Consider the following 18,647-nt stretch of genomic DNA (forward strand, 5'->3'; position numbering starts at 1 on the left):
TACATCTCTTCTTTTCTGCGAGAAAAGGGTTAAGACTGGGGAAAAAGTACAAAAGGGGAATGCCTTAGAAGGCTTGGTGCAGCAGTTGACCAGTACTCACTTCACAAACCACCCAGCAGTGGCTAAAAAACAACATTCCTGGGTTCATAGCTTCAGAAGATTGATCGTCTGGAAGTCCCGATCTGAATCCATTAGACGGCAGTCTGTGGTCAAAATTGGAGAACATGGCCCGTTGGGGATCTCATAAAAATTTGAAGAGTTTCAAGCAATCTTTGGTTCGAGCAGATTCGAAATCGTGTGTGCTCCAATAGCTGAATGGCCTAATGGCTTGAAGGCTCTCGTAAACGCAATGATGACCAGTGTGAATGAAAATTTAAAATTTTTTCGTTTAATATTTACATGATTAAATTAAACTAACTTCATTAAAAACAATATTATAATTTCATATCTATAACGGACTTAACTTGTTACAGAACTTATGGCAGGACTAAGTATATTAAGATTAGCGATTAAATATTAAATGTACGCCGCAACGTCATCAGATGTCACCATATATTCGAGTATATAGGTAGGTAGGTTTGGCAGCCGCATCGCACATAGAGACAACGATGCCACTTAGACCATGGAATGGGTCCGTTGTGAGCCGCGGGGGCTGGGATACATTTCCCTTTCCATATTGAACCATCCTGAGCTTTTGACAAAGTGTAAAAGGTTGTTGATACCTAAAGTGTATAGATTATCTATATTCGTTAAGAAGTAGGATTTAAAAATCGGTTTCTGCTTCTAGCTAGAGCTAGCTGTGCAAAAAAGGTGTTGAATTATTTCCAATTCCTCCTCATTTCTGCAGCTACGACAGAAATCATGCGTGTATACGCCTAATCTCCTTGCATGATTTCCTATGAGATAATGTCCTGTGAGCGCCCCTACTAAGGTCCTGATTTGAAGTCTACTCAGTTTTATAATACTCTTGGACAGACGTAAGTTTAGCCTTGGCCATGTTTGCCTACCAATTTTGCAGGTGTTAGCGCTAATCCATTTCTGATTTGCAGAATTGATTAGTGCGTCCTTAATGAGAAGCTTACAAGTTGTTTCTCCATAAAATTACTTATGTCTGGCATACAGGTACCTTCTCTTGCAAGTTGGTCTGCCCTACAGTTCCCTGGTATATCTCTGTGGCCTGGAACCCAGCACCAGATTATACGATATTGTTTGGCCATCTCATTTAGAGATTGGCGACAACGTAAGACACTCCTTGATGTTGTTTGGAATGCATCCAGGGTTCGTAGGGCAGCTTGGCTGTCTGATAGAATCCAGATATCCATTGATGATATTCTGTTTATCTTTAACTAGTTTAAGGCTTCATGAATAGCGTTTATTTCCGCTTGAAAAACGCTACAGTGATCCGGTAATTTAAAGGATTCACTAATAGAAAGCTCTTCGCAAAATAACACTGATCCTACACCGGTGGCCATTTTGGATCCGTCCGTGTAGATCTTAACGGGTGTGTTGGGTGTTGGATCTTCTTCAAGCCATTCCAGTCTAGAAGGGATTCTCATTAGGAAATTCCTTTCGAAGCAAAGAATGGGAGGGTGATAATCACAGTCACTGGATATATCCGTATAGGAGTCTAAAAAGGTTGAATGCCTATGTCTGACAGTTCTCCATTGTGAGCTCGCTTTGAGCCTGAAAGCGGAGCAGGCCGCTAAGTATTTGCAGAAGAAATCTAGGGGTGGCAGATGTAGCATGATGTCCAAAGCCATGGATGGCATGGTTTTCATGGCGCCACGCATTGCTAGTTCCGCTGATCTCTGCACCTTATTCAATAAATTAGAATAGGTTTCTTTCTGCATAGCAAACCACCAGACAACATTTCCATATAGAAGAATGGGTCTGACGACAGCAGTGTAGAGCCAATGAGCAACCTTAGGTTTAATTCCCCAGGTCTTACCTAAAGTCAGTTTCCTATCTATGTTTAGTCCCAAGTTCTTGGTTTCTTCCGAAATCACAAGAGCTTCCCCTCTGAGCATAATTGGACTTAGCTGGGGGATTCTGTGTTTCCTAGTGAACAATATGAGTTGTGTTTTGTCTGGGTTGACTCCTAGACCACACTTTCCTGCCCACCTAGAAAGTATATCTAGAGCATTTTGTATTAGGTCTCTTAATGTAGATACAAATTTACACCTTACAGCCCACCGATTCCAGTATTAACAAAAGTTTATTTACAACTGCGTTCCATAAAAACGGTGAGAGGACTCCACCTTGCGGTGTACCTCTACTTACCCATCTCCTGAGCACCGATTCTCCTAGTTCCGCTTCAATGATTCTGCTATTTAGCATTTTGCCAATGAAGCCTACCAGGCCCGGTTCTACCCTAAGATCAGTGAGTGCTGCAGTAACCATCTGGGCCCGGTGATTGAAAAGGTTTGAAACTTTCTTTCGAGTATATAACTTCAGTCTTAAATACTGCACATCTTTTCAGATTCAATCGTAATCGTACTCCACCGATGCGCTGAAGGACTTCCTCCAATTTCTTAAATGACTGCTAAAACTTTTACCCATAGTGATTATGTCATCCAGATAGACTAAACATGTTCTCCAGTAGAGTCCTCTCTCCGCTTAATGGTTGCTGTCTTCTCATGATCGCAGTGCTCAATTTCCATATGCCAGAAACCGTATAAAAAGCCCAGAGTATCATCTTTTCGTGATAATAGGTAGCTTTCCTTTTACGTGACTTCATTCCGCTTTCTGTAATCTACACAAATGTAATCCTTCTTTTGACTCCACTTTGCCGCAGTTGAAGCCAAGTCCTTCTTCACCTGAACTTTTCAACGCAGAGGAGGCCTTCCTCTTCCTCTGTTAGCACCAGCTGGCCGGAGCTTTCTTACTTTCAAGGCCGGAACGTTTGTATCCATTTGGCCGACATGACCCAGCTAACGTAGCTGCTGGCTCTTTTTCGCTGCGCTATGTATATGTCGCCGTAAAACTTATACAGCTCATCGTTCCATCGACTGCGATATTCGCCGTTGCCAACGTGCAAAGGTCTAAAAATCTTGCGCAGAATCTTTCTCTCAAACACTCCAAGCGCCACTCCACGCTTCTGCGCCATACGTTGAGACGGGCATGACGGGCCTTTACTACTCATGTGCCTACTTAGTCCAAAGTAGCACTTGTTGGCAAGAGAGATTCTACGTTGGATTTCCTAGCTGACATTATAATAGTTGTAAATGATGGTTCCTAAATAAACGAAGTCTTTTACATGCTCGAAATCATAACTGTCAACAGTGACGTGGGTGCTGATACGCGAGTGCGCCGACTGTTAGTTTAAAGACAAGAGGTACTTCGTTTTGTCCTCGTTCACCACCAGTCCCATTCGCTTTGCCTTATCCAGCTTGGAGAAGGTAGAACTAACAGCGCGGTTTTTAAGGCCGATGATGTCAATTTCATCAATACTATCCATAATGTATACAAATGTACGCTTTTCTAAAAACTTGTGCCTGAGCGATTAAGTTCTGCGACTCGCATGATTCTCTCAAACATCAGGGAAAAGAAGTCATACGGCAGCGATCCACTCTGTCTGAAACCTCGTTTGGTATCAAACGGCTCGGAGAGGTCCGCTCCAATTCTGATGGCGCTGTTGGGGTGGAGCTACTGCATCTTTCATAGCCGTACTTGTTTTGCGGGGATACCAAATTCAGACATCGCGGCATATAGGTAACTCTTTTTCGTACTGTCGAATTCTACTTTGAAGTCGACGAAAAGATGGTGTGGGTCGATTCTCCTTTCATGGGTATTTTGTGATTTTATACTGTGCGTATCGTACGTGTTTTACTGTCGATCCGCGTTTATAAAAGATGTTTCAACGAATTCAGAGTGCATTATTGCTAATAAAAGATAGAGACTCATAACAAACTGCATAGAAACTGCAGAGTGCTTCATCAAGTGATATTCGATAAGCCAATACATATTTTTAACAAATTCAAAAAAGAGAGAACACGATCCACAAGTGAGACTAATATTCTTACTCCGCAAACAGTGCCGCTACATATCGAAAACTCGAACTCAATGCCATGCACGAAAACGGGCCAATACAGTCAGCTCCCATAAGCTGCAATAACAACATGCGCTCTACATTATTGCCATGGAGCGCAGAGCGCTATGTTGATAATCAAATCAGCAGTCCCGTATTCCCTACATCATACGTGAGCACAACTGGCATAACTACCACAACAAATTCATCAACAACTACTTGTTCAGCTGTCTCTTCAAATGGTACAACAACAACTGCATCGACAGAACTAATGGTAGCGACCCTTTTGTCTGCCTCTACGCAATCAGCTGCACCAAAAAAGCAAGCTGCGTTTAAAAGGGTTCGAAACTCACCTACAAAGGTCTCAACGTCGACTGCCAGTAACAAAAAAATTAAAACAACATCAACCCTGAGTCAAAGCAAACTGCCAAATTACTGGCTGAGTGGAACTACTTCGGCAAACAAATTTGCAGCTTTAGATGTGGATGATGAAGAAGAATTTGCTCAAACTGCAAACAGTGGGCAAATTAAAGATCCACCATCACAAAATATAAATGTAAATAAAGATGTAAAAGAAAAAAATAACAAGCCTCCGCCAATATATGTTCAAGGCGTAGAATGTGTAAAAACATTAAAGAGTGCTTCAAATGAAGTTGCAAATAACAGCTTCACTCTAAAAATTTTATCAAATAATGAAGTTCGCATTCAAGCAGAAAATTTGAAAATATTATACAATATATAACCAATTACACCATATGTTAAAAGAAAAAGCAACGAAATTGAATACATTTAGACCAAAGAGGATTTAAAGTAGTCTTACGTAATATGCACCACTCTACAGACCAAGAAGAAATAAGAAAAGAACTGAACGAAAAAGGCCACAAAGTACTTAACATTACATATAACAAAGACATTTACAATATAAACAAGCTAATGAACTGCATAGTCATCTTTGAGGCACCTCACCATAAGCGCATCATTTCACAGTGCACGAAATGCCAGAAATATGGTCATAACAAAAATTATTGTACAAGAGATCCAGTATGCGTGAAATGCGGTGGTAGACCATATCAATAGAATGCAAAAAACAAATAAAGGAAGTTAAATGCGCCTTATGTGGAGGTAACCATACCGCCAACTACAAAGGATGCGAAATTTATAAAGCACTTAAAGTGCAAACATTTCCACCTCTGCGTAATAAAGAACCAACATTAAATACAAATAAAAATAATACGTCAATAACAACAGCCGTAACAAACATAATTCCCGGAGTCAGCTATGCTGATATTGCATCTTCTTCAAGGGAACATAAAGCAGAGCAGGAGCTGACTAACAAATCTGAAAAAAACAATGATATCGAAGAGCTTAAAGACATCGTAAAATCCCTAGTCAACCGGATAACAAATATGATGAATATAATTACAATGCTTTTAAAGAATATGAATGGACAAAAGTGAAAAAATTAAAATTTTAATTTGGAATGCAAATGGACTAATACAGCTCTATTTAGAACTAAAACAATTCTTAGTTGACAAAGAAATTTACATAGCATTGATTGCAGAAAAACATCTCACTGTCAAAAGTTTTCTGAAATTTCCTAATTATAAAATGTATGTGACAAACCATCCTCATGGAAGAGCCCATGGGAGAGCTATAATTATTAAATCAAGCATAACTCACATAGAACAACTCCAGTACTCGACGCCTCATCTTCAATCCACGGCATTGCAAATATATGACAAAAATGAACCAGTATCTATCTCTTCCATTTACTGTCCATCTCGACATATAATAAACTCGGATGAATATGACAAATACATAAGAAGGCTTAACAACAGATTTATTGAAGCTGGAGATCTCAATGCAAAACATATTGACTGGGGCTCAAGACTCACCAACAAAAAGGGCCGTATTCTAATTAACGCAATTAACAAAAACAATTGCAGATTTATAAGTACCGGAGAACCTACCTATTGGCCAACTGACGTAAAGAAAATTCCAGACTTGATCGATTTCTGCATAACCAAAAACATAAGCCATAACCAATTGACAATTCAGTCGTGCTATGAACTTTCTTCTGACCACTCGCCGACATTACTTGAATATGTACGTTATATAAAATCTATAGATACATCTTTTCGCATACTTAATGACAGAACCAGCTGGGAAAAATTCCGCCACCACATTGACGATCAACTTATACCAAATGTGATATTAAAAACGCAACTTGACATTGAACGTGCCATTATCCATTTCAACGACGTAGTACTAGAAGCAGGGATCAGATCGGCACTTGACGACAAGAGAAAACTAAACTTAGTCACAAAAATTCTTAAGGATACTTTAAACAAAAGAAATAACAAAGAAATCGAAAACTATTTGAAGAACCTGACTCCCAACAAAGATACAAACTACTCTCTTTGGAAATGTACCAAAACATTAAAAACCCAAATAAAACATCAACCACCACTAAAGAAAGATGACAATTCATGGGCCGTTACCAAAGAGGAAAAAGCGAAAACTTTAGCAAAATACTTTGAAGAGGTTCTATCAAATGACGAAGAAAAGAAAATTGACAACCAAAACAACTATCATTATGACTTTACAAAAATAAAAAGGACGAATACACACGAAATAATAGCTTGCATCAAAAAAGGAATAAAACATAAAAAAGCACCCGGATATGACTTGATAACAGGAAAAGCATTAGTGAAGCTACCAACCAAGGCATATATATTTTTGCGAAACGTTTTTAATGCAATGTTTCGCTTGCAATATTTTCCGAAACTCTGGAAAGTGGCAAAGATTATTGCATTGCCAAAACCGGGTAAAGATCCAACTACCGTATCATCTTATAGACCAATAAGCTTACTACCGACAATATCTAAAATTGCTGAAAAATTACTGCATGATCGACTAACCCAATTTCTGGAGAAAAAACGTATAATACCTGATCATCAATTTTGATTTAGAAAAAAAACATTCGACTATCCAACAGATCCATAGAATAACAAATAAAATCCAATCAGACCTTGAAAACAATCGTTATTGGGCGGCAGTATTCTTAGGCGTAGCTAAAGCGTTTGACAAAGTGTGGCACAAAGACTTACTCCACAAAATAAAAATAATGATTTCTTTTGACTACTATCTTATCATAAAAAGCTTCCTAACTAACCGAAGTTTCTATATTAAATATGACAATCAATGTTCAGATATTCATCAAATAACTGCTGGAGTTCCGCAAGGAAGTGTTCTTGGACCTCTACTATATGTTTTATTCACCGCAGACATACCACCTCCTGACGAAAAACTGCAGCGATACACAAACGCAGTTAAGGAATGGTTCGATAATTGGTGCCTAAAAATAAATGAAGACAAAACCGTGTAGGTTATATTATATTTACTACCAGAACAAAATTTACAGCAGTTCCAATTAAAATAAAAGACAAAGCAATTACAATTAAACCAACTACTAAATACCTTGGAATACATTTGGATTCGAAACTAAATTGGAGTCACCACATTAAGCAAAAGACCAAACAAATAAAAGAAAAACTTCGACAGCTTCATTGGTTAGTCAGCACAAAATCCAGACTTACTATACAGAACAAGCTATTATTGTACAAAGCCATGATTAAACCAATCTGGCTATATGGACTACAGGTGTGGGGAACGGCTAAAAAGTCTCACCTAGTAAAAATTCAACGACAGCAATCGAAGATTCTTCGAATTTTGACCATGTCTGACAGGTACACGAAAAATGATGACATCCACAGGACTTTTAATATAGCAACAGTAGACGAAGAGACCAAAAAAATATCAAGAAGCCACTTTGAAAAAATACAGGAACACAATAATGCAGAAATCAACAAACTTCTGGAAAGGAAAACAACACTGAAAGACGCTTAAAGAGAACTCGACCAAGCGACTAAATGAATGCTAGAAAATAATAAATGTGCAATTGTAATTATGTAGAGTAAAACTTATATTGAATATTATTTAATTGTGTATTATTTCGTTTATTTTAATTTTTATCGCTTTGGCACTGGTCATTAAGCGATGTATGTAAATCCTGGCCAAATTGTTAAACAACGTGCTTAATGTCAATGGACAGATGTATAGAATAAAGGGGAACAAAAAAAAAAAAAAACAAAAAGGGGTATTTTCCAAGAATTGGCGTATTGTGAATATTTGGTCGATTGTGGACTTTCCAGGTCTAAAAACACACTGATAAGGTCCAATCAGTTGGTTGATGGTGTGTCTCAGTCCTTCACACAATACGTTCGCTAGAACCTTATAGGCTATATTTAGAAGACTAATCCCGCGGTAATTGGCACAAATTGCAGTATCACCCTTCTTATGGATTGGGCAGAGCACACTTAAATTCCAATCGGCAGGCATGCTTTCGCTTGACCATATTTTGCATAGAAGCTGATGTATGCATCTTACCTCGCCACCATGTTCGAATAGCTCAGCCGACAGTCCATCGGCGCCCGCAGTTTTGTTGTCCTTTAACCGCTTTATCGCTATTCTCTCCCCGTCATGGTCGGGTAACGGAACGAAAGTTCCCTCCATAATTTAAGTATGCTGTGGATGTCAGTCACGAAATCGCCATCTCTGCACTTACAGGAAAACTTCCCGGTCCTGAAACCTCCTGTAAGCCCCGAAAATCCTGATAGAATTTGCGATCGTTGCTCCTTTTGAACAGGATCTCAAGCTCCTCGCACTCACGTATATAAGCTTCTGATAATACGTCTCTCTTCCTTTCTTAGTTCCCTGCAGCGATCCCACCCCATCAGTTGCGCCCGATCGCAGCGTGGCTCTTTAAGAAACATCTTTTCATTCTGCGTCAGCATGACATTCCTCGTCGTACCAACTGTTTTCCCGGGCTCGCCGAAATTCGATATTTTCTTCGGCGGCGGTACGTAGAGAACGAGAAATGTTGTTCCATTGTTCGTGCATGCCAGTTCGTTGGGCAGTAGTCTCTGAGAGCAGGAGTGGGAGTCGAATGCCGAATCTGCTGACTGTCTGTTGAGATTGCAGCTTTTCGATGTCGAACATTCTTTGCGTTGGTAGATGTACGTTTTTTGCGGCACAGAGGCTTGTTCGCAGTTTGGCTGCAACAAGGTAATGATCCGAGTCGATGTTTGATCGGATTCTACGAACATTTAAAACACTAGAAGCGTGTCTTCCGTCTATCACAACATGATTGAAGCAATCCATACAGAAATTGATGTAGCAGATCGAGGTGTCTTTTTCAAACTAAAGTGTGGAATCTTTTAAAGTCATAATCAATGGCAGTAAAATGTTATGAGTACAAACATACATTTGTATAGTTGTATGTATACAAATATACTCCTTGTAGGAAAAAAAATTAGTATGGAAACGATCTAATAGAAGAAATCATACTAGTTGTCAGTCACTAGAATAGTACCCTTAGTAAAATTGTCATTTTGTCTACAAAGAGCTGATTGCTTTTAAGTAAGACAGTTTAAAGCTCGTATATGGGGGCACCAATACATCGCGATGAATAGAGTATTATTTAAGGGTTTTTCAAAAGTTGCGCCTAGATATCAATAGTGAATAATTCCTAGATGGTGCCTTTTTTATGACGTCTTTGACATTTATGAAGTAAACAAATGTACAATTTTAACCATGGATACAACGTGTTCAAATTATTGAAATTTATCATAAAATTGGCCGATTCTTAAAAGCAACATATCGTGAAATTTTTAATTTTTTGGTGGAAATAATCGTCCGAATGAGTCGACAATTCAAAAGTTAGTGAAAAAATTTCAAGAAATTGATTCTCTCGACGTTCTTGTCGACTGGACGTTCTGCTAAGAATATTGTTGCGGCAGAGTAAAGTGTTGTTGATCAATCTTCTACATCGATATCTCGACGTTCTCAACAATTAGGTATTCATGAATCAACTGTTTGGCGGATTTTACCTGCAGACGAGCTTATGGTGGACCTTTTTTCACATATAATTGTTAAGAGCCGTATTTGGAATAAAAATAGTGAAACTCGAAAGAAAATACATTTTTAAATGTTTTATTTTAAAACAACGTCTATGTGCGTCTTTTGAAATACCCTTTATAAGTAAATACTGATGAATATATTGTATTTATTTGAAAACCGCTTTGTCCACGTCAATTAAATAAAACACTGAGCTTTAAAACGTCAAAAGAAATAATTATAAGATCAAAAGAATTATTATAGAAAAATTAGTTCGGCAAGATTCCACTGAAGAATCTATATTATTAAATCTTGTTTTCATCTGAACTCTACTCAATTTTTGAACAAATTCTGTAAACACTATCAATATGAAATATAATATTTTAAAAGATTGAAATGGATTTTTTTAATATTTTAACTAGTTTAAGACTGATTATTTTAGAAACATATTAGACTAAAACTTTTTCCGTTAGTATGAACTGGTATTTTAACTAGAGTTTTCCGGACAATTGATAACATGAAAAAAGCTAGTACACGAACTGTTTGAGCTTGAAAGTGAACTGGAATTATTCTAATTCACAACTAGTATTTTTCCCTGGAGTGCGGAATATGGAATGCAAAATTTAAAATTTACTATATTTTTTTCGAAGGGGGTATCTAGCTTGTTACCCGAATCTCTTTGTCGATATTTATATTCCCCCTTATTTTAGGGTATTGGATTGTGTGAGTAAAACCCGTTGGGACTTTTTATGAATATGCGAAAAGGAAGGGCGGTTGTGTTTGAAATTACTTAGAGTTAATATCGTGCACGGAGAAAGGGCGGACACATGTACGCAAACATAAACCCGCATAGACTTAATGAAATGCATAACAAATGTTTTCTTAATTTTTATAAATTCAAAATCATTGAAATGTAATAATGATAATCCCAAATAACAATCAAAGCGAGATACGCGTGTATTGTTGGGAAAGAAATGGTGTTTAAGCAATTTTTTATATTCATATAAACTAAATATTCTAGTTTTCATACCCTCACACAAACAAACGCCCTCTAAATGTAATTTCAAATGCGTGAATTGCTCCTAACCCAAAGAGTTGAGAAAATCTCTGTATTCGCAAGAGGATTATGTGAATAACATTAGATCAAGCAAGCGAAATTATGTGCTTGATAGAAAAAACGAATAAGGGTGAGATTTTCTGTGTAAACTGTAGTCATATTGGGAACGAATTATGGATCCTTCATGTACGAGACTATTATGCAATACGAGCACTAAGTAGTTGTTGAAATTTACCGTTTTTGAGGATGCCTAGAGCAGCCTAGCCAATGTAGGAGGTAGAATCGGATAAAAGCTAGAAAAATACGTGATTTGGCTTTCATTGCCACACAAAATAGTTGCAAAGAAAAATCACGCATTCGCTATCAAATTTAAAAAGTTTCGAAAAAAAAAGTTCTACGCAAAATCAAGCGAATCATTGTTGATTTCATTTTTCCAGTTAAAATTGTTTGCGATGCCAGCTCAATAGTACTAAAACTGTACAAAAAGGTTAGGTATGGTACGGTAAGGTTATGTATGAATAGGGTCGTCCACATTGTAATTTATTTTTAAAAATTAAAATAATATATATCTTACATATTAGTTTGTTACATATTGGCTTATTCGAAAAAGCAAACATTCTTATTATTTATGAAACACGATTTTGATTAAGCTAATGAAGATATTCACTTCAGCTTTTAATAAAGCCCTTGAGATGCTTTTGTTCATTTAGAACTCGTTCTGAGAAGAAAAATCTGCCTTGGTGAACAATTCGGCTTTCTGAACTTAAAACTCCGGGCATACTCCTACTTAATAGCATGGCTGGGGTCTTTGGTTCTTTCAAGCCCTTCAAGTCGCCTGGCCCTGATGCATTATATCTGCACATGCAGGCAAACTGCAGAGGTAGGGGCTATATAAAAATATGTTGGAGAGCTGTGTGGGTTTTTTCGTACCCAAGCCAGGCAAGAGCTCAAATGTATCAGTACGCTTACTGTAAATGCTGGTCAGTAGAATTCGCCTGCATACGATTGTTAATCGAATAAACGAGTCCCTGTATCAGAAACAGTTCGAAGTGAATAAACTCGGGATCGGGATCAGTTTTTTTCTATAGAATACTTAGCGACAAAACGGTCATCGCATAGTGGGGCGGGGTCTGTCTACACCAGCAGGTGAGTTAAAGCTCTCCGCAAGGCGGTATTCTCCCATCATTTCTCTGTCGGTTGTCGTTTTCAATGACTTGCTGTAGGACCTAGTTAAAATTGCCTGCATGACAATTTCTTAGGGAACTGGTCGAAGACTTCTTGGCTTCTCTTTCGATCACATCCGAATAACGGGCGAATAATTTCATCACCTTCCCCTTAGCCGTTCTGCTTTCGCGGAGTAAAGTTTATCGAATATTGGCTATACCTTCTTTGCTTCGCTTTCTGATATAGCCGGCCCGGATATTAGCCACCTACTGAATTTCATAACTAACTTGAAGCAGTTAATGCACACGTAGTTGGGCCATCATTCAGTCTCCTTGATTTATTTCAACGAACTGTTTTGGCTACACATCATTGGGAAATAAGTTTGAAATATTTTGCACCGTTATCCAGAGAGATTTATTTCGTTCCGCGTAGTTATAATTCTTTATTTCTGTTGAGATTTCTGGCAAAGAGATGCCACTGTCAAAATGTCATATGACAGAATATTGTTACGAATTTTTTAACGTTAACATCCTAATAAATTTCTCACAATAATTTCTCTGAATTCAATCTTTAGATTGTCAAATAAAAATCACAAATTAATGGCAACACAATTTACTTGCTCTATTACTTTTCGTTTAATGCATGTGCTTAATAACTATCGGAATTTCTAGATGTGGCAGCTCGTATTTTTTGGCGAGCCCTAACCCGCAATCTGTTGTCACCATTAAGGTTAACTCATGTTCCTGGTTTAGTATCTCATTCGCTTGTTATTGTTGCCAGTAGGTTCACGTAGCTTTTAGATTCATAACAATATCGTAAGATATTCAGTTATGGGGGGAAAAATTAAACCAGGCGAAAGATTTCCTTTGTCCATCGATAATCAGATGAAGATAGTACTGTTTCCTTGATGGTAAAAAGTAGTTCCGATAAATCAGAAATGCCGGAATAAGAATTAAAATGTTGGCTTATTTTACATTACTACTCTAACCGACAGGGTGGAAGAAAAGTTAAGACTGAAAGTATTTGTTTGGTCATATTATATGCGCCCCTTTGATCCGCATCCTTTGATCCGCCCCTGCAGTCCCGCAATCATGAACATCGGGTGATTAAGGGGACCAAATTAGAATTAGAACCTTTAGAATTAAGTGTGTGTATGTATATAAGCATGCAGATCTATATGGAAAATAAAACAGTATACTTTTGGAGTTCGTTGATTTATAACGTTTTTCCAAGCATTGCCGCCGGACAAACAAAAGAGTTTGTCTGTACATTTTCTGGCGCCCAACGTGGGGCATACATATGTATAGTGTGTCTTAATTTTTAGTGGCAATCGCTGATAACGGAATAAATATCGCTTCAGCAATTACATTTTTCGCAACCGTGGATTTCTGTCAACTTCTTCTGTTCGGCATAAAACTTAAGTTTTACTGCAGTGATTCACTAACCACCAAATAATTTTCGGCTCACCATTTTCATCATTTTGTCATTTCGCAAATCACAGATCCATACCTTTTCGCAAAATTTGTTTGGTGAATCATGTCGGAAAAACATAACGCATAAGGAAAATAGTGGAGACAAGCGAAAGCAAAACTGGGAAAATACTTTCGCCCATTGAACTCAAGTGTCGACTCGGAATTTTAGATTCCTATTTTAAGCAGGGGTTGGGCTATCAAACGCAAATCGAGAAGCTCGATCCAGAAGACAATGGTCGGGGTGACCTGGAAGACCTCTACGTCACCATCCGTTCAAACATCCAAATGCAGCTCGGTGAAGATGAACACGTTCCATGAATCAACAGCAGCAATTCCTGTCTCGCATTCAAAAATACCAGCATTAAAGCTACCCGTATTCTGTGGAAGGTACTCAGAATATAAAAATTTCATCGCATCATTCATGCACGTCATCGGAAATGAGTCAACGCTGTCTAATATTGAGAAGTTCAACCATCTCTTCAATTGTTTACAAGGGCAGGCCTTGGAGACTGTGAAGGCGTTCAAAATCACCAGCGAGAACTACTCAAAGGCATTAGACAGATTAAAGTCCCGTTACGACAATAGCACGCTCATCTTCATGGAAACCATCAAGTCGTTATTCGAGCTGCCTTCTGCTGCAAAAGGTGGTGCTTCTCAGTTACAAAGTTTGGTCGACAACGTGTCTGCACTTTATAGTTCCTTGTTGTCAATCGGGTCTGATAAAAACATTTCGCATTTACTGCTCATTCACCTTGTAATGGACAAGGTTGATGAAGAAACGCAAAAAAAATGGAAGGAGTTGTTAGACTTCACATCGCTACCATCTTGGGAACAGTGCGCAAAGGTTCTTGAACGACGCTGTCAGTTTTTAGAGTCAGCATCGGGCTCCCTCTCGTTTGGTGATTCTGGTAAATCCAGCAACAAACAGGAATAAGCCGAGGAGTTTTCTCGAAAATTGCGCCTCCCAAGAGAAAGGCACCACATTGAAATCCAGAGCATTGGGGACTCGGTACCAAATATTAAACACAAGACATCAGCCACTGTCAAATCTCGAATGTGTGACTATGAGACACCATTATCGTTCCATGTTACCCCGCAAGTCGCTTATCAGCCAGAGGCTGAATTTAATATCACATCTTGGAACTTCCCGGCTAACATTGAACTCGCCGACGAAAATTTCTTTAAGCCAACACGTGTAGACCTACTCATCGGCACAGAAATCTTTTTCGACATTCTGTCTATTGGGCAAATAAAGTTAGCACCCGGGTGACCGTCACTACAGAAGACTTTATTAGGTTGGGTCGTCTCTGGCCGATATCAACGACCCACAGAGAATTCATCATCAATTTGCCTACTTTCGGTTGAGGAGTCAGTGGATGTCAATTTGCAACGCCTCTGGAAGCTGGATGAACCATCAAAGGCAGACATGTGGACCACTGAGCAAAGGAATTGTGAACAAAGTTACATGCAAACCGTGCAGAGAAACATCGAGGGGAGAGTTGTTGTCAAGCTACCATTTAAAGAGGCCCCTCATTGTCTTGGGCAGTCGTACGCAACTGCACTTCGAAGATTTATTGCTCAGGAGCGGCGTATAACGCGCTGTCCTGACCTTCACCAACGATACATCGCATTTATGGAAGAGTATTCCCGCCTTGGGCATATGAGCATCGTTAAAAAGGTGGATTTCGATAATCCACATTACTATGTGCCTCATCATTATGTCCTGAAGCCAACTAGCACAACAACTAAGCTCAGGGTAGTATTCGATGCCTCCTGCAAGAGTACAACCCAAAGATCACTCAACGATATTCTTGCTGTGATGCCTACTCTGCAGAACGATCTATACATCTTGCCACTACGGCTTCGATTATATCGTTTCACACTTACTGCTGATATCGTAAAGAGGTACAGACAAATTTTGGTGGATAAAAACGATCGCAAATTCCAATACATCTTATGGAGAAGTACGCCCCACGATGAAATACGCACTTACCAGTTAAACACGCTAACATATGGTACGGCGTCCGCTCCTTATCTCGCTGTACAGAGCCTCAACTACATTGCTGATGCATACGAATCGGATTATGCTCTTGGTGCCAGCACAATTAAAACGTCATTCTACGTTGATGATCTTTTATGCGGTGCCGATACCCTGGCAGAGCTATCGCGAATCAAATACGAAGTCACGGAGATACTAAGGCATGGTTGTTTCCCCTTGGCGAAGTGGCATTCAAACCACCATAAATTTCGAGAATATGACATCGTGAAAGATTTAAATATAGACGAAAATTTTACAACGAGCACTTTAGGTATAAAATGGGACCAACTACTAGATATTTTCTTATTTTCTTTTCAGTCGAAACAACCTGTGAATGGACGTGGAACTAAGAGATCAATCTTATCTATTGTATCAGCGCTTTTCGATCCTTTGGGACTTCTCGCTCCCGTTATTATTACTGCAAAGATCATATTACAAGAAATATGGCTTTTGAAGCTGGATTGGGACGAGTCGGTGCCGCAGAACCTACAAACGGCTTGGGAACGATTCCTCAAGGACATAGCTCATCTGAGTACGCCCTCAGTTCCAAGGTATTCTGGATCAACAAATCACAAATCTTTACTAATTCATGGGTTTTGTGCTTCGTCTATTCGAGCCTATGGCTGTGCTATTTATCTTCGCTCGAAAGCAACAGAAGGCAAACCTAGTGTCACTCTTTGGACTGCCAAGTCGCGTGCAGCTCCAATTAAGGAGCAATCGTTACCTTAACTCGAGTTGTGTGGCGCCTTGCTGTTGGCACGTCTACTAGCAAAAATAAAACCTCTATTCAACGCCAACACCACTGTGTTTCTGTGGAGTGATTCACAAATTGTGCTACATTGGCTTGAACTGCACTCAGCTACCCTATCAACATTCGTCGGTAATCGAGTGTCAGAGATTCAAGATCTCACAGCAGATGTAAGTTGGCGGCATGTCCCAACAAAGTGCAACCCGGCTGATATCGTGTCACAAGGCTGTACTGCACTTGAACTAAGCAGTTCAATTTGGTTTTCAGGACCATCATTCTTACAACTTGAACCCGAAAACTGGTCCAGCAATCAATGTGGCCAACTCGATGTGGAAGAAGTTTCTCGAGAAAACCGTAAGTCAGCTTTTAAAGCAGTCATCGAAGAAAACTACATTTTGAAGGTGCTTGAGAGAATTAGTACATACAATCATTGCTTACGAGTTGTAGCCTGGCTATTTTGTTTTCATCAATTAACAAGCAGGCCGCTTGAAACTCACCTAGACAAAGGAACTCTATCGCCTCAAGATTTGAAGCAAGCGCTATAGCGCATTGTTTGGAATGTGCAACAACAGCACTTCGCGGACGAAATGCGGCTGATCAACCAAAACAAAACAATATCTGGGCCTCTCAAATTTCACAACACGTTTCTGCAGATTCATTGCGGCTTTCGTCTACTACTAGTGGGTGGGCGTCTTGAGCTAGCAGATTTGGCAGATTTTCATAAACACCCTATCTTATTGCCAGGAAAATGCCACTTCGTGGAGCTCTATATTCGACATTTACACATCACTCATTACCATGCAGGTGCTAAAGCACTGGTGGCATTACTACGTCTTCAATTCTGGGTCATAAATGCAAGAGATGTGGCACGTCGCATTGTAAGATCTTGCATACGTTGTGTAAGATACATATAAGCCGAAATTATTTCAACAGACGATGAGCAATCTTCCTGTATCACGTCTTACGCCATCAAGACCATTAGCACGGAGTGGTATAGACTTTTGCGGACCAATTGAAACATACCTGCGCATTCGAGTCAAAGGACCATACAAAACTTATATAGCCATATTTGTGTGCTTCTCAACGAAGGCAGTGCACATAGAAATAGTATCTGACTTGTCAACACATGCATTTCTGGCCGCACTGAAACGTATGATCGGCAGGCGAGGATTACCAACTGATATATACTGCGATAACGTGACTAATTTTGTAGGTGCCAGCAGAAAACTTCAAGAGTTGAAGATGACAAACATCAATTATAAATTATTGTACTAATTAGTTTATAAATATCCACTTTATTCCCCCTAGGGCTTCGCATTTTGGAGGCCTATAGGAGGCCGATGTGAAGTCAGCAAAGGGTATTTTGAACCGCAGTGTGGCGAATGGTCGCCTTACCTTTGAGGAACTGAACACAGTGATGATTTGCTATCGGACCCAAACGACCTTGAAGCACTGACTCCAGGCAATTTTTTAATAGGCAGCTCTCTTAAAGCAATCCCAGAGCGAGAGGAAATGTGCACCAATATGGATTATATTAGCAAATGGGCTCGCACTGTTGCGATCAAACAGCTGTTTTGGCGAAGATGGTCACATGAATATATAAATAGCTTACAAGTGCGGACCAAATGGAAGAGTGATAATCCTAATGTATTCGAAGGATTGCTAGTGATTATCCAAGACGAGAACGCCCCTCCGCAGCGATGGACTATGGGACGTGTCATTAAGTGCATTGCTGGCAGTGATAATCGCATTAGAGTCTTCGATGTTAAAATTTCAAAAGGAATCTTACGCCAACCAGTTCATAAAATAGCTAAACTACCTGCTGGAAATATATTTCAACGGGCCCGGGATGTTTGGTCATATTATAAGCGCCCCTTTGATCCGCCCCTGCAGATGTTTGGTCATATTATATGCGCCCTTTTGAACCGCATCATTTGATCCGCCCCTGCATTGCAGTCCCGCAATCATGAACATCAGGTGATTAACGGGACCAAATTAGAAGTAGAACCTTTAGAATTAAGTATGTTTGTATGTATATAAGCATGCAGATCTGTATGCAAAATAAAACAGTATATTTTTGGAGTTCGTTGATTTATTACGTTTTTCTCAGCATTGCTGCCGGACAAACACACGAGTTTGTCTGTACAGTATTAAAAAAACCTAATAAAAATTCAAACAAGAGA

At 39.2% G+C, this 18,647-nt stretch overlaps 2 protein-coding genes across 2 annotated transcripts; both read left to right on the forward strand.

Annotated features, from left to right (window-relative positions):
- Positions 1 to 13,910: 13,910 nt before the first annotated feature.
- Positions 13,911 to 14,612, forward strand: LOC128869436 (uncharacterized). Its single transcript, XM_054111989.1, has one exon. It carries the CDS (start codon positions 13,911 to 13,913, stop codon positions 14,610 to 14,612), a length of 702 nt encoding a protein of 233 aa, XP_053967964.1.
- A 492-nt stretch (positions 14,613 to 15,104) lies between these two features.
- LOC128869437 (uncharacterized) lies at positions 15,105 to 16,445 on the forward strand. Its single transcript, XM_054111990.1, has one exon. It carries the CDS (start codon positions 15,105 to 15,107, stop codon positions 16,443 to 16,445), a length of 1,341 nt encoding a protein of 446 aa, XP_053967965.1.
- Positions 16,446 to 18,647: the final 2,202 nt, after the last annotated feature.

Source organism: Anastrepha ludens, chromosome X, assembly GCF_028408465.1.
Source record: "Anastrepha ludens isolate Willacy chromosome X, idAnaLude1.1, whole genome shotgun sequence".
In the NCBI taxonomy this organism is placed as follows: domain Eukaryota; kingdom Metazoa; phylum Arthropoda; class Insecta; order Diptera; family Tephritidae; genus Anastrepha; species Anastrepha ludens.